The sequence below is a fragment of the Pseudochaenichthys georgianus genome, chromosome 24 (genome assembly GCF_902827115.2).
Source record: "Pseudochaenichthys georgianus chromosome 24, fPseGeo1.2, whole genome shotgun sequence".
Classification (NCBI taxonomy): domain Eukaryota; kingdom Metazoa; phylum Chordata; class Actinopteri; order Perciformes; family Channichthyidae; genus Pseudochaenichthys; species Pseudochaenichthys georgianus.
The window spans coordinates 9,037,601-9,054,819 of record NC_047526.1 but is presented as its reverse complement, the minus strand read 5'-3'; the positions used below and the strand labels follow the sequence as shown (position 1 = coordinate 9,054,819).

Genomic DNA, 17,219 nt, shown 5'->3' with positions numbered 1-17,219 from the left:
CACCACAGGTCTGTAGTGTCTAAATACGAATAAAAGAGTTATTTATAATCTAATGGTAACAGATCAAGCCTGTGCGCCATGACCCCCCCCCCCCCCCCCTCTCGTTGTGGCAGGTGGGCGTGGCACTGCTGCTGGCAGGCATCGCCGCTCTGAACCGCGTGCGCATGGAGATCCCTCTGGAGAAGGAGAACCAGGAGAAGCTGGTGAAGTTCATGATCCGCATCGCCGTGTTCTCCGTGCTCTACCTGGTCCCCCTGCTGGTGGTCCTGGCCTGCTACCTGTACGAGAACAGCTACCGGAGCATCTGGGAGACCACCTGGGTCCAGGAGCAGTGTCGGGACTACCACATCCCCTGCCCCTACCAGGTGAGGACCAGAAGCTTCTCCTGGGGTTCAACTGAACCAATCATCACCTGCAGCCTGTGCTGCATTCCACTAATCATTCCACTAATCATTCCACTAATCATTCCACTAATCATTCCGTACATTATTTATAACTTTGGGCACAAAATAGATTTCACGTCTGAAATATGTCGTGAGTTCCTTTGTTGTCGCCTCACACTAGCTCAGCTTGTCTGCATGCACATTGATATCATCACCTGGAACTATCTCTCCTTGACAGAAGCAAACGTGATTTATAAGGGATGGTGGAAATGTAGAATATATGTTCAGTATCTGTATATATACAATAATAATAAAATATATTTCAAGGGACCCAAGGTCGCTGTACGTGGTGGACAAACAAAACAAACAGACAATCAAAGGGCAGACAAGACAAAGGAAGCCGGGGGACCAAGAAAGGGCTCGGGCCCGAAGGCCAGGGTGAACAGGTGTGTTCTTAAGGATGACTTGAAGACGTCCAGGGAGGCAGCATTACGCATCTCTGCAGGAAGTGCATTCCAGAGGGTGGGGGCCGCAACACTGAATGCCCTGGCCCCAACAGTTGGGAGGCGAGAGCGGGAGAGCAGGCCCGTGTCTGAGGACCGCAGACTCCGGGAAGGGGTGTAGGGATGGAGGAGGTCCGATAGGTACTTGGGGGCGAGGGTATGGAGGGACTTGTACGTGAGGAGGAGGAGTGTTTTGTAGTGAATCCGGGACTTGACCGGCAGCCAGTGGATGAGGGCGGGGGTGATGTGTTGCCATGGCTTGGTGCGGGGGAGAAGCCTGGCGGCAGAGTTCTGGACGTATTGGAGCCTGTCCAGTGGCTGGGAACCCGGACAGGACTCCATTGCAGTAGTCCAGACGGGATGTGGCGAAGGAGGCGTGTAGTGTTCCTGCCACAGAGGCAGAGAGGGGGGGCCGGAGTCTGGTATGTTTTTGAGATGGGAGAAGACAATAACACCATATGATGATAACGCCGCATCATCAATCCAATCGCAACATGGACTAATGCAATATTCAAGTCACAGTAAGCTCAACATTTAGTAAAGGCTAAATATTTATATATATATGGCATTTTGTATTTTATTTTAAGTATTTGAGCATCAAGGATATCTTGGCCTAACAAAACATATTGGTTTGATATGGATCCTTTAAAACACATCACACCCTAGTAGTTTAATATATCTTTACAAAAATGACCAACCCCTTGATATTGCAGTATCAGTCAAAAGCAAGAGGCCAACATGCAGGGTGGTGTCGGGCTGCCACTGTGCATCCTACTCGTTACTAACGTTATATATCCTGCTGCATTCCAGCCCACAACCCGGAAGCCTCCAGGTGACAGCTCCCTCAGATTGAAAGCCCTTCGGGGACCTCTAGTATCTGAAGCCCTGATGCATGTATTCAGGACGCTCCGCACAGATGTTTGTACACATTAGAAGTACAACTGGGACTCCTGTACGGAAGCAGGGAGACAGAGCAGGAGGCAACAGCTGGAGGCCGCCAGATGTTTTTGCACACAGACATTAGAGAGTGCGATGCTCACAGAGAGTGTGTGTCCTGCATGTAAACAGCCGACACACACACACACACACACACACACACACACACACACACACACACACACACACACACACACACACACACACACACACACACACACACACACACACACACACACACACACACACACACAGGAGACGATACAGGGATAGGTCGTGCTGCGTGTCTTCAGCAGGGAGGCACCCCTTTGTTAATGTGACGTTACCAAACGGCACCACAACACACATGTATAACCATGATACACAAACGCTATGATTTTTTAAGGTATGACTACGATAGATATTCTAGGTGTCATTCTCAGATATCAAAGTACTCTTCCAATGTAAAAATACAGGGCAGGGTGTCTGCGGGGTCTTAAAAAGTATTAAAAGTTGATAAATCAATTTAGCGAAAATTAAGGCTATTAAAAAGTATTAAACGGCATTTTCCAAGGTATTAAGAAGGTCCACAGCAACGACAACATGAAACACCCTTTAATTTACTGAAACAACATGTCGGGAAACCCCCTCAAGGCGGCCCCATGCATAGCGTGCCATAAAATGCTGCTTCTTATTTTAAGTTTCGTTGCCTTGCTCCGCTCTGTGGGGGGGGGGGTTTATCTGCTGGTGGACTACCTGAGAGATATACAGCAGGAGAACACGCCGTCCACCGCGGAGAATAAACAGAAGGGCAACCATGACAACCATGCTCCGGGGTCTTCTTCGCTGCTTTTGGTGTATTTTGTGGCGGCAGCAGCGCCACTTACAGGCCTGGCATATGTACTACAGCGTTTCCAGCATTTCCAGCGGTCTAGTGTGAACGGACACGTTAATGAATCGGAACGGAAGACTTTTTTGCGTTTACGTATGTGTTTTACTGTATGCGTCCTCGTGGGGCCGGGGTCTAAGCCAAACTATATCCGGTCCCAGAGATCTACTATTTTAAAGTAAAGTCAACACATATCGACCCTAAATATAGTCTATATTAAGAACGAGAAAAGTCTTAACATATATATTGTTTTTTGTAAACATATGACAAATGTGTGAGGGGGATGACGTCAGAGCATCGTCCTATGTGCCGGGCTTAGCCCCGGACAGCCCCAGCCCAATTTAACCCCTGGGTATTTGTGAGGGAGCTCCTATATGGCATTACATTACATTACATTACATTGCATTTAGCTGACGCTTTTATCCAAAGCGACTTACAATAAGTACATTCGACCAGGAAGACACAACCTTGAGGAAACAGAATCATATAAGAACATCAGGTTTCAAAGAGCCAATCGTTTCAAGTGCTGCTCAACTGGCTAAGCCAGTCCTTTATTAGTATATAAGTGCTCTGTTAGCAGTTCTTTGTTAGTCATTCTATCGCTCGAAGTGGAGTCGAAAGAGATGCGTTTTCAGTCTGCGCCGGAAGGTGTGTAAGCTTTCTGCGGTCCTGATTTCAATGGGGAGCTCATTCCACCATTTTGGAGCCAGGATAGCAAACCCACGTGTTTTTGCTGATGGGAACTTGGGTCCCCCTCGCAGCGAGGGTGCAGCGAGCCGTTTGGCTGATGCAGAACGTAGAGCACGTGCTGGGGTGTACGGTTTAACCATGTCCTGGATGTAGGAAGGGCCAGATCCATTCGCAGCATGGTACGCAAGTACCAGTGTCTTGAAGTGGATTCTAGCAGTTACCGGAAGCCAGTGGAGGGAGCGGAGGAGTGGCGTGGTGTGGGAACATTTTGGAAGGTTGAAGACCAGACGAGCCGCTGCATTCTGGATGAGCTGCAGAGGTCGGATGGCACATGCAGGTAGACCAGCCAGGAGGGAGTTGCAGTAGTCTAGGCGTGAGGTGACGAGAGCCTGGACCAGAACCTGCGTCGATTTCTGGGTCAGCTGTGGGCGTATCTTCCTGATGTTGTAAAGCGTGTATCTGCAGCAGCGGGTTGTAGCAGCGATGTTTGCAGTAAACGACAGGTTGTTATCTAGGATAACACCCAGATTCCTTGCAGTCTGAGTCGGGGAAACAACAGAGGGGCCGATGTTGATAGTTAGGTCAAGAGAGGGACAATCTTTTCCCGGAAGGAAAAGCACTTCAGTTTTGTCAAGGTTGAGCTTGAGATGATGAGCGGACATCCACTGAGAGATGTCAGCTAAACAAGCAGAGATGCGTGCGACGACCTGGGTCTCTGAGCGGGGAAAGGACAGAATTAATTGGGTGTCGTCAGCGTAGCAGTGGTATGAAAAACCATGCGGGCTAATGACAGATCCGAGCGAGTTTGTGTACAGGGAGAAGAGGAGAGGACCAAGAACAGAGCCCTGAGGGACCCCTGTAGTTAATTGACAAGGGTCGGACTCGGACCCTCTCCAAGTAACCCTGTAGGTGCGGTCTTTGAGGTATGAGGTGAGGAGGGAAAGTGCAGAGCCTGAAACTCCAAGTTCTTGGAGGGTGCGAAGGAGGATCTGATGGTTCACCGTGTCGAATGCAGCAGACAGGTCCAACAGGATGAGGACAGAGGAGAGGGAGGCTGCTTTAGCAGTGTGCAGTTCCTCAGTGACAGCAAGGAGGGCCGTTTCTGTGGAGTGACCTGCCTTGAAACCAGACTGGTGCGGATCCAGAAGGTTGTTCTGATGGAGATAGCAGGAGAGTTGTCTAAAGACAGCGCGTTCAAGTGTTTTAGACAGGAACGGGAGGAGAGAGACAGGCCTGTAGTTTATAACATCAGACGGGTTGAGAGTGGGTTTCTTTAGGAGAGGGTTTACTCTTGCCTCCTTGAGACTGTTTGGAAAGTGACCAGAAGTTAGAGAAGTGTTGATGAAATGGGTGAGAAACGGTAGAATATCAGGAGCGATAGTCTGAAGGAGGTTTGAAGGGATAGGGTCCAGAGGACAGGTGGTGGGGCGGGCAGAGGTAATGAGGGTAAGACCCTCACTTGGAGAGAGAGGGGAAAAGGAGGTTAGTGTGCCGGTTGAAGGTGGCTCAGGTGATCCGGCGGTGAGTAGGGGTGAGTCAGAAAAAGAAGAGCGAATGTCGTAAACCTTTTTTTCAAAGTGGTTAACAAAGTCGTTTGACAGAAGGGAGGAGGGGGAAGGGGCTTTGGGGGGGTCCAGGAGGGAGGAGAAGATGGAAAATAGTTTTTTGGGATTGGAATAGAAAGATTGGATCTTATCTTGAAAGAAAGTGCTTTTTGCCTGAGAGATCGAAGCAGAGAAAGAGGAGAGGAGAGCCTGATAGGTTAGGAGGTCGTCACGGTGTTTGGATTTCCACCATTTCCGTTCTGCTGCCCGAAGGACGGTTCTATTAGCACGCAGTGCATCATTTAGCCAGGGAGCAGGAGGGGACTGATGAGCCTGCCGAGATGTGAGAGGACAGAGAGAGTCCAGAGAGGATGAGAGAGTAGAGAGGAGAGTTTCTGCAGCAGAGTTTGGAGGCAGGAGTTGGAACGAGTCAGAGGAAGGGAGGGCTGAGAGCACCGAGGAGGCAAAGGTAGAGGGGGAGAGGGAACGGAGGTTACGGCGGACAGGTGCAGGATGAGAAGAGATTAGTTTGTTATGTTTGGAAAGGGGTAGAGAATGAAATGAAGAAGTGATCGGAGGTGTGGAGCGGGTTTACAGAGAGGTTAGAAGTAGCGCAGTTCCTTGAGAATATGAGATCGAGGACATTGCCAGCTTTATGAGTTGGTGAGGACGGAGACAGTGAGAAAGCAAAGGCTGTTAACAGAGATGTTAGTTCGTCTATCTTCCCCGTCTGGAGGTTGAAGTCTCCGAGAAGTACAGCGGGAGGGCCAGTTTCAGGGATGTGTGAGAGGAGATGATCTAATTCCTCTAAGAAGTCCCCCAAGGCGCCTGGTGGACGGGAGAGAACAACAATGGTTAATTGTATAGGATGGGTTACTGTGACGGCATGGAATTCAAAGGTGGAAGGAGTGAAGTTAGGTAGCTTGAAGAGGGAAAAGCTCCATTTGGGAGAGAGCAGGAGACCAGTGCCACCTCCTCTACCAGTGGGTCTGGGTGTATGGGAGAAGGAATATGCTGTGGAGAGAGCTGCTGGGGTGGATGTGTTGGATGGAGTAATCCACGTCTCAGTGAGAGCAAGGAAATCCAGAGACTGCAGGGAGGCGTAGCCAGAGATGAAGTCAGCCTTAGGAACAGCTGACTGGCAGTTCCACAGGCCGCCTGAAACTAGGTGCTGGATCTCAGTGGAGCATGTGGGATAGACGAGAGCGGGCCGGTTATAGCGATTAGGAGATACACGGGGCCAGTGATAATTGCGAGAAGACACATGAACAGGAATGGAGAAAATACACATGATTATAGCATGAGGGGCTAGAAAGCTAAACAAAAGAAAAATAAGAATAAGACACCAGTGATACTTAGCTCAAATTAGAGTAGGATTTGCCTCCTATTTGCCACCCTCGTGACTCCAATGTCTTCGGCTGTCTGACGCTGCCGCTGACGCTCAAGAAACAGCTGCCTAAATGGACGCCTGATTGCTGAGTTCTCACAGCTAAGGTGCCACGCCCCTCTAGTTAGTTAACTCTCTACAGCTGATGGGCGACAACGCAGAGGGGTGCGGATTTAAATGCAGCCCAGACAGAAACTGGACGCAGTGACAGTTTCACGTGGTCAGATCTGAGATTTAAATTCTCTCAAAAGTGCCCTTTTAGCTACAACAACTACAGAACAATTATACAGAGTAGAATAACTGAAATAGAGAAGTCTAATTAAACAAGATTATTACTTACAGCGGTTTCTGCGTCCAAGGAGGTGTAGCAACCAGGTCAAGGAGTACACTGGCATTACCGGCATTATATTTCATTGTTCAAAGTTTTGTCAATTGTTTTGTTTATTGGTCAAATACTGGTTTCTAATGGTTTCTGAGGAGTTTTACTGGAATGAAAGAGCACAGAGTACAGAAGCAACAAAGCAGCATACTGCATTAAACCTGACCTTCACAGAGAGGTGGAAGTTCATGTGGAGAGGAGGCTTCAGTAGTCTGTCTGCACTCTGTTTAGTTGTGCTATCTTACAATCAATATAGTAAAAGGGCATTGAGTCAGATCAGTGGTGCTCTTAATCTGGCACGTAAACACTGCATTGTGTAAGAGAGCAGTGCAGTAATCCTGTGTGTGTGTGTGTGTGTGTGTGTGTGTGTGTGTGTGTGTGTGTGTGTGTGTGTGTGTGTGTGTGTGTGTGTGTGTGTGTGTGTGTGTGTGTCAGTGGGGTCAAGCTGCACAGCATCACAGTGACTGCAGATGTGATGCTGTCTGTTCTGTTTCCATATACCATGCTAACAGTGCGCTGCAGAGATGCCTCGAGGTGCAGAAGCCCACAAAGTTCTCCTCCCCCCCCTCTGTGGTCATGAAAGCACACACGCACAGAATGCCTTCACACACAGTCAATAGCGTGCATCAGAAGATAGCTGAGACTCAAAGTGCATTACTATATTTATCTGAAAAGGTTTCCCTGAGGCTGGAGACACACACACACACACACACACACACACACACACACACACACACACACACACACGCACACACGCACGCACACACACACACACACACACACACACACACACACACACACACACACACACACACACACACACACACACACACACACACAGAGGTTGGTTGTTAAGTCAATAAAGCAAGAGATGTGTCCTTCGGTCTTCGTCCCGTTGAGGCTTTATTAAAGTCCATGAGTCTGATGTCCTGAAGCGGAACACATTACAGCAGTGAGTAACGAGGACTTCTGTAGTTTCCTATCTCTCCGTGTAATGAGTGGATCGCTGGATCGCTGGGCCGGGCCCCGGGGCCTCCGCCTGGCCCGCTCATAATGAGGCCACGATGACTACATCTGTGTGTGACTGCATTCTGTGTGTGACTGCATTCTATGTGTGTGTGTGTGTGTGTGTGTGTGTGTGTGTGTGTGTGTGTGTGTGTGTGTGTGTGTGTACTGATGAGCAGAGATGGTTCCTCTGTAGCCTTGTTGCTGAGACAGAAGGCAGCAGCAGCAGCGTCCTCCTCCGCCTCAGAGAATGGAAACTAAAGTGATTTGAACTGAATAGTATTCAGTCGTTCATTTAAAGTCTCAGGCCGACAACAGCCTAAATGAGGCATCATTTAAAAGATTTGGTCATGATCATTTCAACATACTATATACTATGTTGTTTTTTCTTCGATATATTCAACTTATGTTACGTATGTCGCTTTTTCACATTTTTTTCAAAATACTCTACTAGATATTTTCTTCTGATATTTTTGACAATGACATTCTTTCGGTTTACCATACTATGTCTTATGTCTTATATGTTGGACTTACTATACTGTGTCCTTTTCTCTGATATTTTTGCCATATGCCAGATTACACGTGTCGACGTACTGTTCTGTGTTTCAGATAATGACGTTTTCTTTCCTCCAAATACCATACTTTGACTTTTTTCAACATTTTAGCCTACTGGCCTAATTCTCACACACACACACACACACAGTACTTCTCAAGCATTAACCGTGTGTGTGTGTGTGTGTGCTGCAGGTGGAGCGCACTAGCCGCCCGGACCTCGCCCTCTTCCTCACTAAGTACGTGATGATGCTGATCGTGGGAATCCCCTCAGTGTTCTGGGTGGGCAGCAAGAAGACGTGCTTCGAGTGGGCGGGCTTCTTCCACGGCAAGAGACGCAAGGAGTACGTACTTTATACCTGACTGAGCAGTTTCATATCAGATGCTCAACACTAGTCACTGCTCACGTGATGTGGGAGTGTGAGCAGAATGCTCATCATGTCATCCCTTTGTAGTGATCATTAAATAAAAACAACACCGGTACATTTTAATCTCATTATTTATTCTTACATAAAACATATTTACATATTCTTATAGAAAGAAACAGACAATGAAGACATTGCTTTAAATACGATGACTGTATTGGGATCCGTTGAACTGACTCCACTGATGAGTTTCTGACATTAACAGATTCAAACTTTAGCATTCATCCAAACGATTAGCAGATCACACTGCCAGGGCTCTGATGTGTGTAGTGTGTAGCTGTGTGTAGCTGTGTGTAGCTGTGTGGCTTGGTGGTGAACACTGGCCCTTCTCTGCACCCCCCCTCCAATCAGAGCATTAACCCCCTCTCCCCCCGCCTGCTCCACCCACTCCTCCATCCTCTTCTACCACACCCCCCGCCTCTCTACCTTCCCCCTGTCCCTCCCCTCCCTGCTGCGCCTCTCCCTCCCTCCACTCCCCCCCTCCTCTTCCTGCTCTTCCTGCTCCGCCCCCTCCACCCACCGCAGCCGGATGGTGAACGACAGCCGGCAGGTGCTAAAGGAGCCCGACTTCGCCCAGCTGCTGCTCCGGGACCCCAACACCCCCATCGTCAGAAAGTCCCGGGGCACCTCCACCCAGGGGACCTCCACCCACGCCTCTTCCACCCACCTGGCCATGCTGGACGAGCCCCCCAGCGGCAGCACCAGCCGGGCCGGCTCGGTCCGCAGCACCCGCTCAAAGATGAGCAGTTACCATGGCAGCCTGCACCGCAACCGTGACGACAGGTGGGTGTAGCTCTCAGATTCTGACCCCCTGACCCCCCCCCTCAGAGTCCACCTCCTGACGCTGTTGTTTCTGTCGCAGGTACACCGCCCCCAGCTTCCGGGCGGCAGACGAGCGCCCCCCCTACGGCAGCATGCCCCGCCTCCACGACCCGCCGCGCCACTGCAGCACCACCCGCCTGGACAGCCTGTCCCGCCACGGCTCCACCCAGAGGCTGGAGAGCCAATCGAGGCACGGCAGCGTCAGGGACCTCACCAGCACCACCCAGGCTGTGCTCGGGGGCCCTGGCAACGGGATCCACCGAGTGCTGGAGGAGGACGGAGGGACCGCCTGAACACCACCTCGATACTTCAGAGGACTGTAGAAAAGACTCCGTTTCTAGAAAGGGAAAGAATGTGAGGATCCACAGCGAGCCTCTCAGAGGGCGGAGGGGCTGATGGAGCGCAGAGCGGAAGCTGTCACTGATGACGTCAGCTACATCCTGCCAGAGAGGGCTGAGGGTGGTGTGGGTCCACGCCTTAAAATGTCCTCTCAGCTTTACTCCACTCTCAAAAAACTGAACTTTAAACTTTGACCAGTTTACACCCCACCATGGTGCTGCTGGTGCTGATGGTGCTGGTGGTGCTGCTGGTGCTGTGAAACACTGGAGAACTCTGACAGATGCACTGGATGTTTTTGACTGTAACTGTTTGTATAAAGGACTGAGTGATGGACATTACACCGCCCTCTTTAGTTTGGGCGGAGGCGGGGTGTTTTTCATGGCTACATGTAAACACTTTGCACCCGTCACTGCGCCTGCATTATTATTCAGCATCAAATCGATCGATGTTTAGACATTTATTCACATCCAATTTGAAACTCCACATGAAATCCAACAACTGTGCTAGAAGTGTAAGGAACAAGCGCTCTTTATACATGCTGTACATGACTCGTGAACTTTAGAACAGCCTTCTCTCGTTTGACATTTGTTTTGATGTTGAGGTTCGTCACTGCTTGGTGTGGCGATGTAATGACGACAGAAAGGGCTGCAACAGAGCTGAATCCAAACTCCTGCCTTACCGTGAATAGATGATAGTCGCCCTTAAACGAGAGTGCACTCTCAGTTAGTCCGTCCTTTAAACATGTGTCCTTACTCGTATAGCTGCTGTCCAATGTTTGAGCAACATTTCCTCGAGTGGCAAAACTTGTAAAGCTGTAAAAACTTCTGCTGTTCATTTGTAATAAAGTTTTTTTTAAGAATGTACATTTGTCAGCGTAATGACCACACAGCGACACATGGGTTGTATTTGTAACAGCCCTCCGCTTTATTGAAATACATCGGAGTCAGGTTAATATAATGAGCTCTCCACATAAGTGTGGCAGCCAGTTCCATACATTATTTTTTGTTTTGACCTTACACCTTAAATATTCTTTTTTGTGCAAAACAGATTCTACATCACCTGTAGTGGGTTATCCTCAGTAAAACGCCCAAACCGTTCAAAAAAGGAGCAAGTAAAACAACAAACCGAAAACAAAAATGATTACATCTATAACATGCAAAACTGTACAAATTATTACAAAGCAATCCTAGAAAAAAAAACAAAGTGTAATATGATATGAAAGAGCAAAAATAATATAGAAGGTACTGTAGATAAGACCTCACTGAAATGCAAAGGCGTTTGAATTTTTTTTTGTTGATTTCCTTACCACTGCGGCACCTCAAACCCCCTGCCACCTGAAAACATTTTCTCCACCTTTATCCTGCCGCCTCCACCTCTTCTGTACACTCGTCTCTCCTCACCCATCCATCCTTATCATTCCCATCGAGATGAAAATAATTCATTGGTTCTTCGGACAATTCCTGAGTTTCTCTTTCCTTTAACTGGGATGTGTAGGATCAGTTTTTCTGTACAATATTGGCCAATAATAAAACACCCCCACCCCTCCCCATCTATCTAATACATTCTACAGAAACTCCAGGAGACTCACTAGCTTTTAAAATAGGTGGTTGTTTGGAATAACCCCCCCCCCCCCCCCTCCTTTCTCTTTATATAAAATGGAATACTTAATAAAAACACTTGGAATGGGTTATTTTAGCGCCACTTGGTTTTTGTGTCCCTTTCTAACAAACACAATGGAATAGTTTAGATCTGGGCAGTATTAGAATACTGTGCGTTCTTACAGATAATACCACGTTAGAACCACATTTTATTTAGTGTTTAATGTTGTTCCCGTACACTTTGACCCCCTTCTGCCTGGACCCAAGCACTTTTCCATCAGGAGGTCACAGAGGCCTTTCTACTCGGGGTGTAGACATCCAGCCCTCACAGACAACAGGCAGCACTGAGGTTCATTCATCAAACGGTGCCCACTGTAAGTGTTTTACATTCTCCTTTGTAGTGTTTTTTAACAAACGTGTCTTCAGAGTATACATGAGAAAGAACGTCCTCTAATGTCCTTTTAGTTTCTGGGTTAAATCAACACTGATCTTTTCCGTGAACAGAAACTGTGGATTACATTTTCAATTCCTCCTCCGACAGTGAGAAGGAGGAGGAGCAGGACGAAGGCATAAAACACCACCTCAGCGTGTGTGTGGGTACATGTGTGATAAATGTTCACTCTACAGTAGTGTTGATCCAAACGCAAACAGAGTGGGAAAAGAAAACAACGTGTCATACATAAAATATAAAACTAATTAAAAATCAATGGGTAAAAAAAAAGTGGTTTAAAATGGCTTCTTGTGTGAACACAACCCGAATCACTCTGAAAACAAAGGAAACAAGAAATAAACGTCAAGGAGGATCTTTTCGTCTCTCCTGTGTAGTTCTCTAAAGTATTTCCTTATCATATATTACTCTCTACTTTGAACCTATGTACATTATTGTGATGGGAACCTGTTGGTCAGTTTGGTTGTACAGCAAGGCGGAGCGTCTACACTATGACCATGATGTCACTCGCGTTGGACCAATAAGGAGAGAGCACAGATGTGATGATGTCATAGTAGCTTTTTGCTGATGGTCAAAATAAAAAATAGTATAAAGTCACTGCACTTAATATCATGAGCAAAGAAAAATCCTTTCTCCTCTTTTTTTTTTACATTTAGAATTTTTTGCAGCACCCAAAGAGAAAGCAAAGAAAGGGGAAGTGAGGGGGGCTAAACTCCACCCATCTGATTCTGGCCATGAAGCGAAACACGCCTCCCTTCTAAGAATGATAAATAAATTAAAATATCGTCCCCTAAAACCCAACGGGTCCTATGTACAAGTACAAATCCTGTTCTCTCATTATAATCCTCTTCTCTTTTTGTTGCATCGTGAGGCTTTTGAGTCTCTGAATGAATCTCAGCGGGGGGGGGGGGGGGGGGGGGGGGGGGAGACAGAGTAGTGTCGATAACGCTTCGGTTGATAGCAAAAAGACGGGAGCGCTTCATTCCTATATCGTATGCCCTTTCTGAATTATCACATGCACACGCTCTCCTTGGCAAAAGCATACAGCTTCTCTCTCTCTCTCACCCGCACACACACACACACACACACACCTCAAACATCAGCACCCACATGTACACTCATTTTTAAAGTTCTCCCTCAGAAATGACGACTCCCCGTCTCGGAAGTACGATGAGACAATTTGAGGTCGTAAAGTGGGACAAATGTTCGTCAGGAGGTGCAGTTCTCTGGGCAGTGGGGGGGGGGGGGGGGGGGGGAAGTCCTGTGCTGTCGGTCGGGGGGTGGCGGGGGGGGGGGGGGGGGGGGGGAAGAGGTGTCAGGCTCATGTGTCCCAGCCCATCCGGTCTGTGCTCTCCAGGGACAGGGACTTGGCCTTGTGAGGGGAGGCCGGGCTGGGGGGGCTGCTGAAGGTGGAGCTGTTGGAGGCCGTGGAGTGACGGGGGGAGTCCGAGTCCTGGAGGGGGGGGAGGGGGGACAGAAAGAAGAGAGGAAGAGAGTGGGTGAAGTTTGGGGGAAGATAAAGGAACAGGGGAGAGACACGTTAGTTCAGTTATGCAATATATATATAAAACATACAGTATTTCTAAGACTCAGGAGCTAACGGCTAACTCTCTGGAGGCTAACAGAGCGCTGCAGGAGGAATCTCCTTCGAGTTTTAATAATACCGTCTGGGTTGTTCCATTACAGAATACATTTTAAAATATAATGTATTATATAATATAAGAAGTAAGAATGTGCAATAAAAGATATAAAGTCATCATCTTATCAAAGACATTCCGCAAAACAAAATGGCTGATTTTGACTAAAATGACTCATTCCCAGGTGTTAGGGCTACATTCCACATCAGCAGCTGATGATCGGCTGAGGGGAAACCAACATGCAGCAGGCCAGATGGGGGGGGGGGTTATACTGTACTACACAGTATGACCATGAGGAAACACACATGACACTGAGTAGGAGAAACGACATGTGTGCTACAGGACACTGATCATGTGCTCATGGGATGGGTAATGATCTCATGTGTTGCTAGGATACACCTGTTCCTGTTCAGTGACTCTCTGATGTGCACCAGTGTCCTGTGATCAGAGCGTCTCTTCTAGCATCTCCACCTTCTACACCCCTCAGCACGTGGACATCATGTGTCACCGCTCACAGCTGGGCACTGCCGTGCTTCCATACACATTTATTTCTTCTTTTTGGAACCAATATTCCTGTTTGACTGTTCTTGCACTTAAACATGATCCTAAATGAAAGATAGATTTTTGTTTGTGTTTGATGTACACATTCTTTCATGGAAGTTTCTAATCACTTCTTTATGTTTACATTGGGGTTGCTCAATTCATACAAAATGATTCAAAATCCAGGAACTAGTGTAGTGTGGAAATGATTATCATTAAGGATCGAAGTGCTACAGATCCTCTCGAAAAACAAAACCACACCTTAGATAATGTTATATGTTAATAATGTTAGTGATGTTAGTGAAATAATCACAATTCATTTTTCCATTTCCCCCCCAAAACATTTCTATTACAGAATTGGCGCAGTAACCTTATTTCCCCGCTCAGGTCCAGTACTTCTGATTCGCATTGAAACTGCACCGTGTGTGTGGGAGGAGCACTGCCCAGCTACATATTAACACATCTTTGTGGATGTGATGCTGTGTTTCAAAGCGCTCATCCTCATCATCATCATCCTCATCATCATCATCATCCGACAAAGAGATCAGAAGCACTCTGAAGCATGCAGCTGCTGCCATCTGATTGGCTGTTTGTGTACATCCTGCAGGGTGAACCCCGAGCAGACGACACAGCACCCTTAGTATTTGTGTCTTTGCTGCGAGGGGGACAGCCCGTGTGAGGAACATGGCGCCTGTCGGGGGGCCGCGTGAAGCAGACATGCTCGGTGAGGGTGGAGGAGATGGAGCAGCAACAGCAAACTGTTGCTGCTGTTTATCAGCAACAGAAAAACATGACGGAGGCCGGGTTGAGGGTGGTGCGGCTGGCGCTCCGGGTGAAACATGGGACAGCCATCAGGTTGCAAGTGGACGGAGGCTAATGTGTATGTTTATGGGAATGACAGTGTGTGTGGTGTGTGTGTGTGTGTGTGTGTGTGTGTGTGTGTGTGTGTGTGTGTGTGTGTGTTGTTTGTGTGTGTAGATACTCAGTGCCACTCTCAGGTGTTGACATTACCTTCATCTTACTAAGCAGGGTCCTTAAAGCCCTTTTCAGATCGGGGGTCTTCTCCGACGGGGAGACCGCCTGCCACTGCAGAGGAGAGTTCACACTCAGCGCCCGGCCCACAGACAACATGCCGGGGGAGGGGGGGGGGGGGGGCGAGGCACGGCTGAATGAGGGCGGAGGGGAAGGCAAGGAATGGGGCAAAACATGGAGCGTCCAGGCTGACGGGGCAAGAGGATGGGGGGGGGGGGGGGGAGGGAGATGGCAGGCGCGTTGGAGTTGCCCAAAAATCGCAGTGGCTACGTTTCATCCTAGTCCTTTAGTTTGTGTTTAACTACAGGGACCTTCACACGTGAGGAGGCAACAGCTAGCCCGAGCTAACGCTACAGCAGGTATCACTTTAAAGCGCTAACATCACAGGGAGCTAACGGTGTGTGTGGCTGGGATGAGGTGGAGGCCCGGATGTGTGTGACGGATGGGTTCAGGGGGAGGTGTTGGAATGGGGAACAATATTATGGCTTTTATAATATTTGATGTTCAAGACCAGCGTCTCCAGCCGGGTGCCTGTGGGTTCAGACAGAGCTGGAACTAAAGCCCGGCTAACAAAGAGCCGTCCGTTAGTGGAACCTTCTGGTTCGGCTCCTCACACCAGACCTCTCAAGGAGACGGCTTTGTTTCAGTATCTAGTCAGCCGCACATGGAGCCGTCTGCTCAGTGTTACTCACCTCTCTGTCAAACTGTGAGAGCGGAGCGTCGCCGCAGTCCATGCCCCCCCCTGAGGACAGGGAGCTCTCCGAGGGGGAGGTCATGGTCTGCCGTTTGGAGCTGTAGCTCCCCCCCGACAGCTCTCTGCGGAGCGCACTGCCGTTCTGAGAGGAGGAGCCTGGAGAGAGGGGGGGGGTCAGGGAGGAGCAGCAAACAGGAAGTAGAGTGGAGTTGATTGGGCTCTGTACTCACGTATGCCCAGCCCGCTGCTGGCGCTCATGGAGCGGCCCGGCTCCGCCCGGTTCTTGGTGATGGAGGGGATGCTGACGGAGCCGCTGAAGCCCGCCCGGCTCTCCTGAACACGGACGTTCTGGTTTAAACACGCACGGAGCAAACATACACACACACACGGAGTGCAGTGCAGGGGACAGCAGTGAGGAGGGGGCAGTGACACACACTACATGCAGCTGAACGCTAAGCTGCGATTGGTCGCTGAGGTTTGCATGCACAGTGTCTATAAAAGCAGCCTGACAGGAGGAGGGAGAACTTCACAGGATGAAGGGATGTGATGAAGAGGAGGGTCAGCGTGGGAGACATCAAGCCGCTCGGAGCACGAAGCGGGTGCTTTAGCATGCTAAAGGCCAGGGGGGGGGCTGGCTCTGAAGCCGGGCTACTAACACACACATCGCACACTCCCAAGTGTTGTCTGCTTGAATGTGCACGTGTGTTTCTGCGCTGACTCCCCTGCGGTGTTCAGTGTGTTATTAACACATGTATGTCCTGATTATCCAGCTGCAAATCATCTGGACTCATAATGAGATCCTGATAATCAGAAACATGTTGGGATCTTGCTCTCAGAATCAAATACGTTTGCTTTCTCCGACATTAATATAAAACATCTAATTAAAACATGACTTCCCTCCGCATATATGAAGAATAAATAAAGCTATTGGAATCGCGTTCACTCAACACGTTTAGGAATAAACTATGTTGGCATATCTGTTTTAGAAAAATAAAGGATTTAGTTAAAGGTTCCCTCTGAAACATTGGTTTTTATGAATCTGGCTCTGGTTTGACTTATTATTTTATAATATCTCACATCCTACGATTTATAGCTGGTGCTGTTTTTTATTACGACCCTTGAGGTGATCCTAAACGACCGGCTCCCGTCCTTGAGCTTACACAGGTCTTTAACAACGTGCAAGTGAGTGCTAATGTTCAGATTCGGTTTCTACCATGGGCAGGTCTTTGAGGATCTGGATCCCGTCTCCTGGTCCCATGTGGGCCACGTGGTTGAAGTTGGTGGGGTTAGAGATCAGCTTGTTCCTCATCTCGGGATCTCGCAGCATCTCTCTGGAAGCACAAACACACACAACACATGAGAAGAGGCCGGCTCTGCTGTGGTTGGTCAACTGCCTCGACATGTCCCGCCTCTTAGCTCATCATGTACAATGTGTTG

The 17,219-nt window shown here is 48.6% G+C and overlaps 2 protein-coding genes across 2 annotated transcripts in view; one reads left to right on the top strand and one right to left on the bottom strand.

Moving 5' to 3' along the window:
• fzd3a (frizzled class receptor 3a) overlaps window positions 1-13,109 on the top strand; it is a 31,785-nt gene extending 18,676 nt beyond the window's left edge. The window contains exons 6-9 of the mRNA XM_034075978.2: window positions 114-365; window positions 8,443-8,591; window positions 9,198-9,455; window positions 9,535-13,109. Coding sequence (XP_033931869.1) covers window positions 114-365; window positions 8,443-8,591; window positions 9,198-9,455; window positions 9,535-9,787 — 912 coding nt within the window. The 3' untranslated portion in view covers window positions 9,788-13,109. The remainder of the gene's footprint in view (window positions 1-113; window positions 366-8,442; window positions 8,592-9,197; window positions 9,456-9,534) is intronic.
• Window positions 13,110-13,184: 75 nt separating this feature from the next.
• The window catches only part of cdc42bpab (CDC42 binding protein kinase alpha (DMPK-like) b), an 87,611-nt gene continuing 83,576 nt past the window's right edge, over window positions 13,185-17,219 (bottom strand). Inside the window, 4 exon segments of the mRNA XM_071202009.1 lie at window positions 13,185-13,332; window positions 15,781-15,938; window positions 16,013-16,130; window positions 16,996-17,113. Of these exon segments, the coding sequence (XP_071058110.1) occupies window positions 13,201-13,332; window positions 15,781-15,938; window positions 16,013-16,130; window positions 16,996-17,113 (526 nt within the window). The 3' untranslated portion in view covers window positions 13,185-13,200.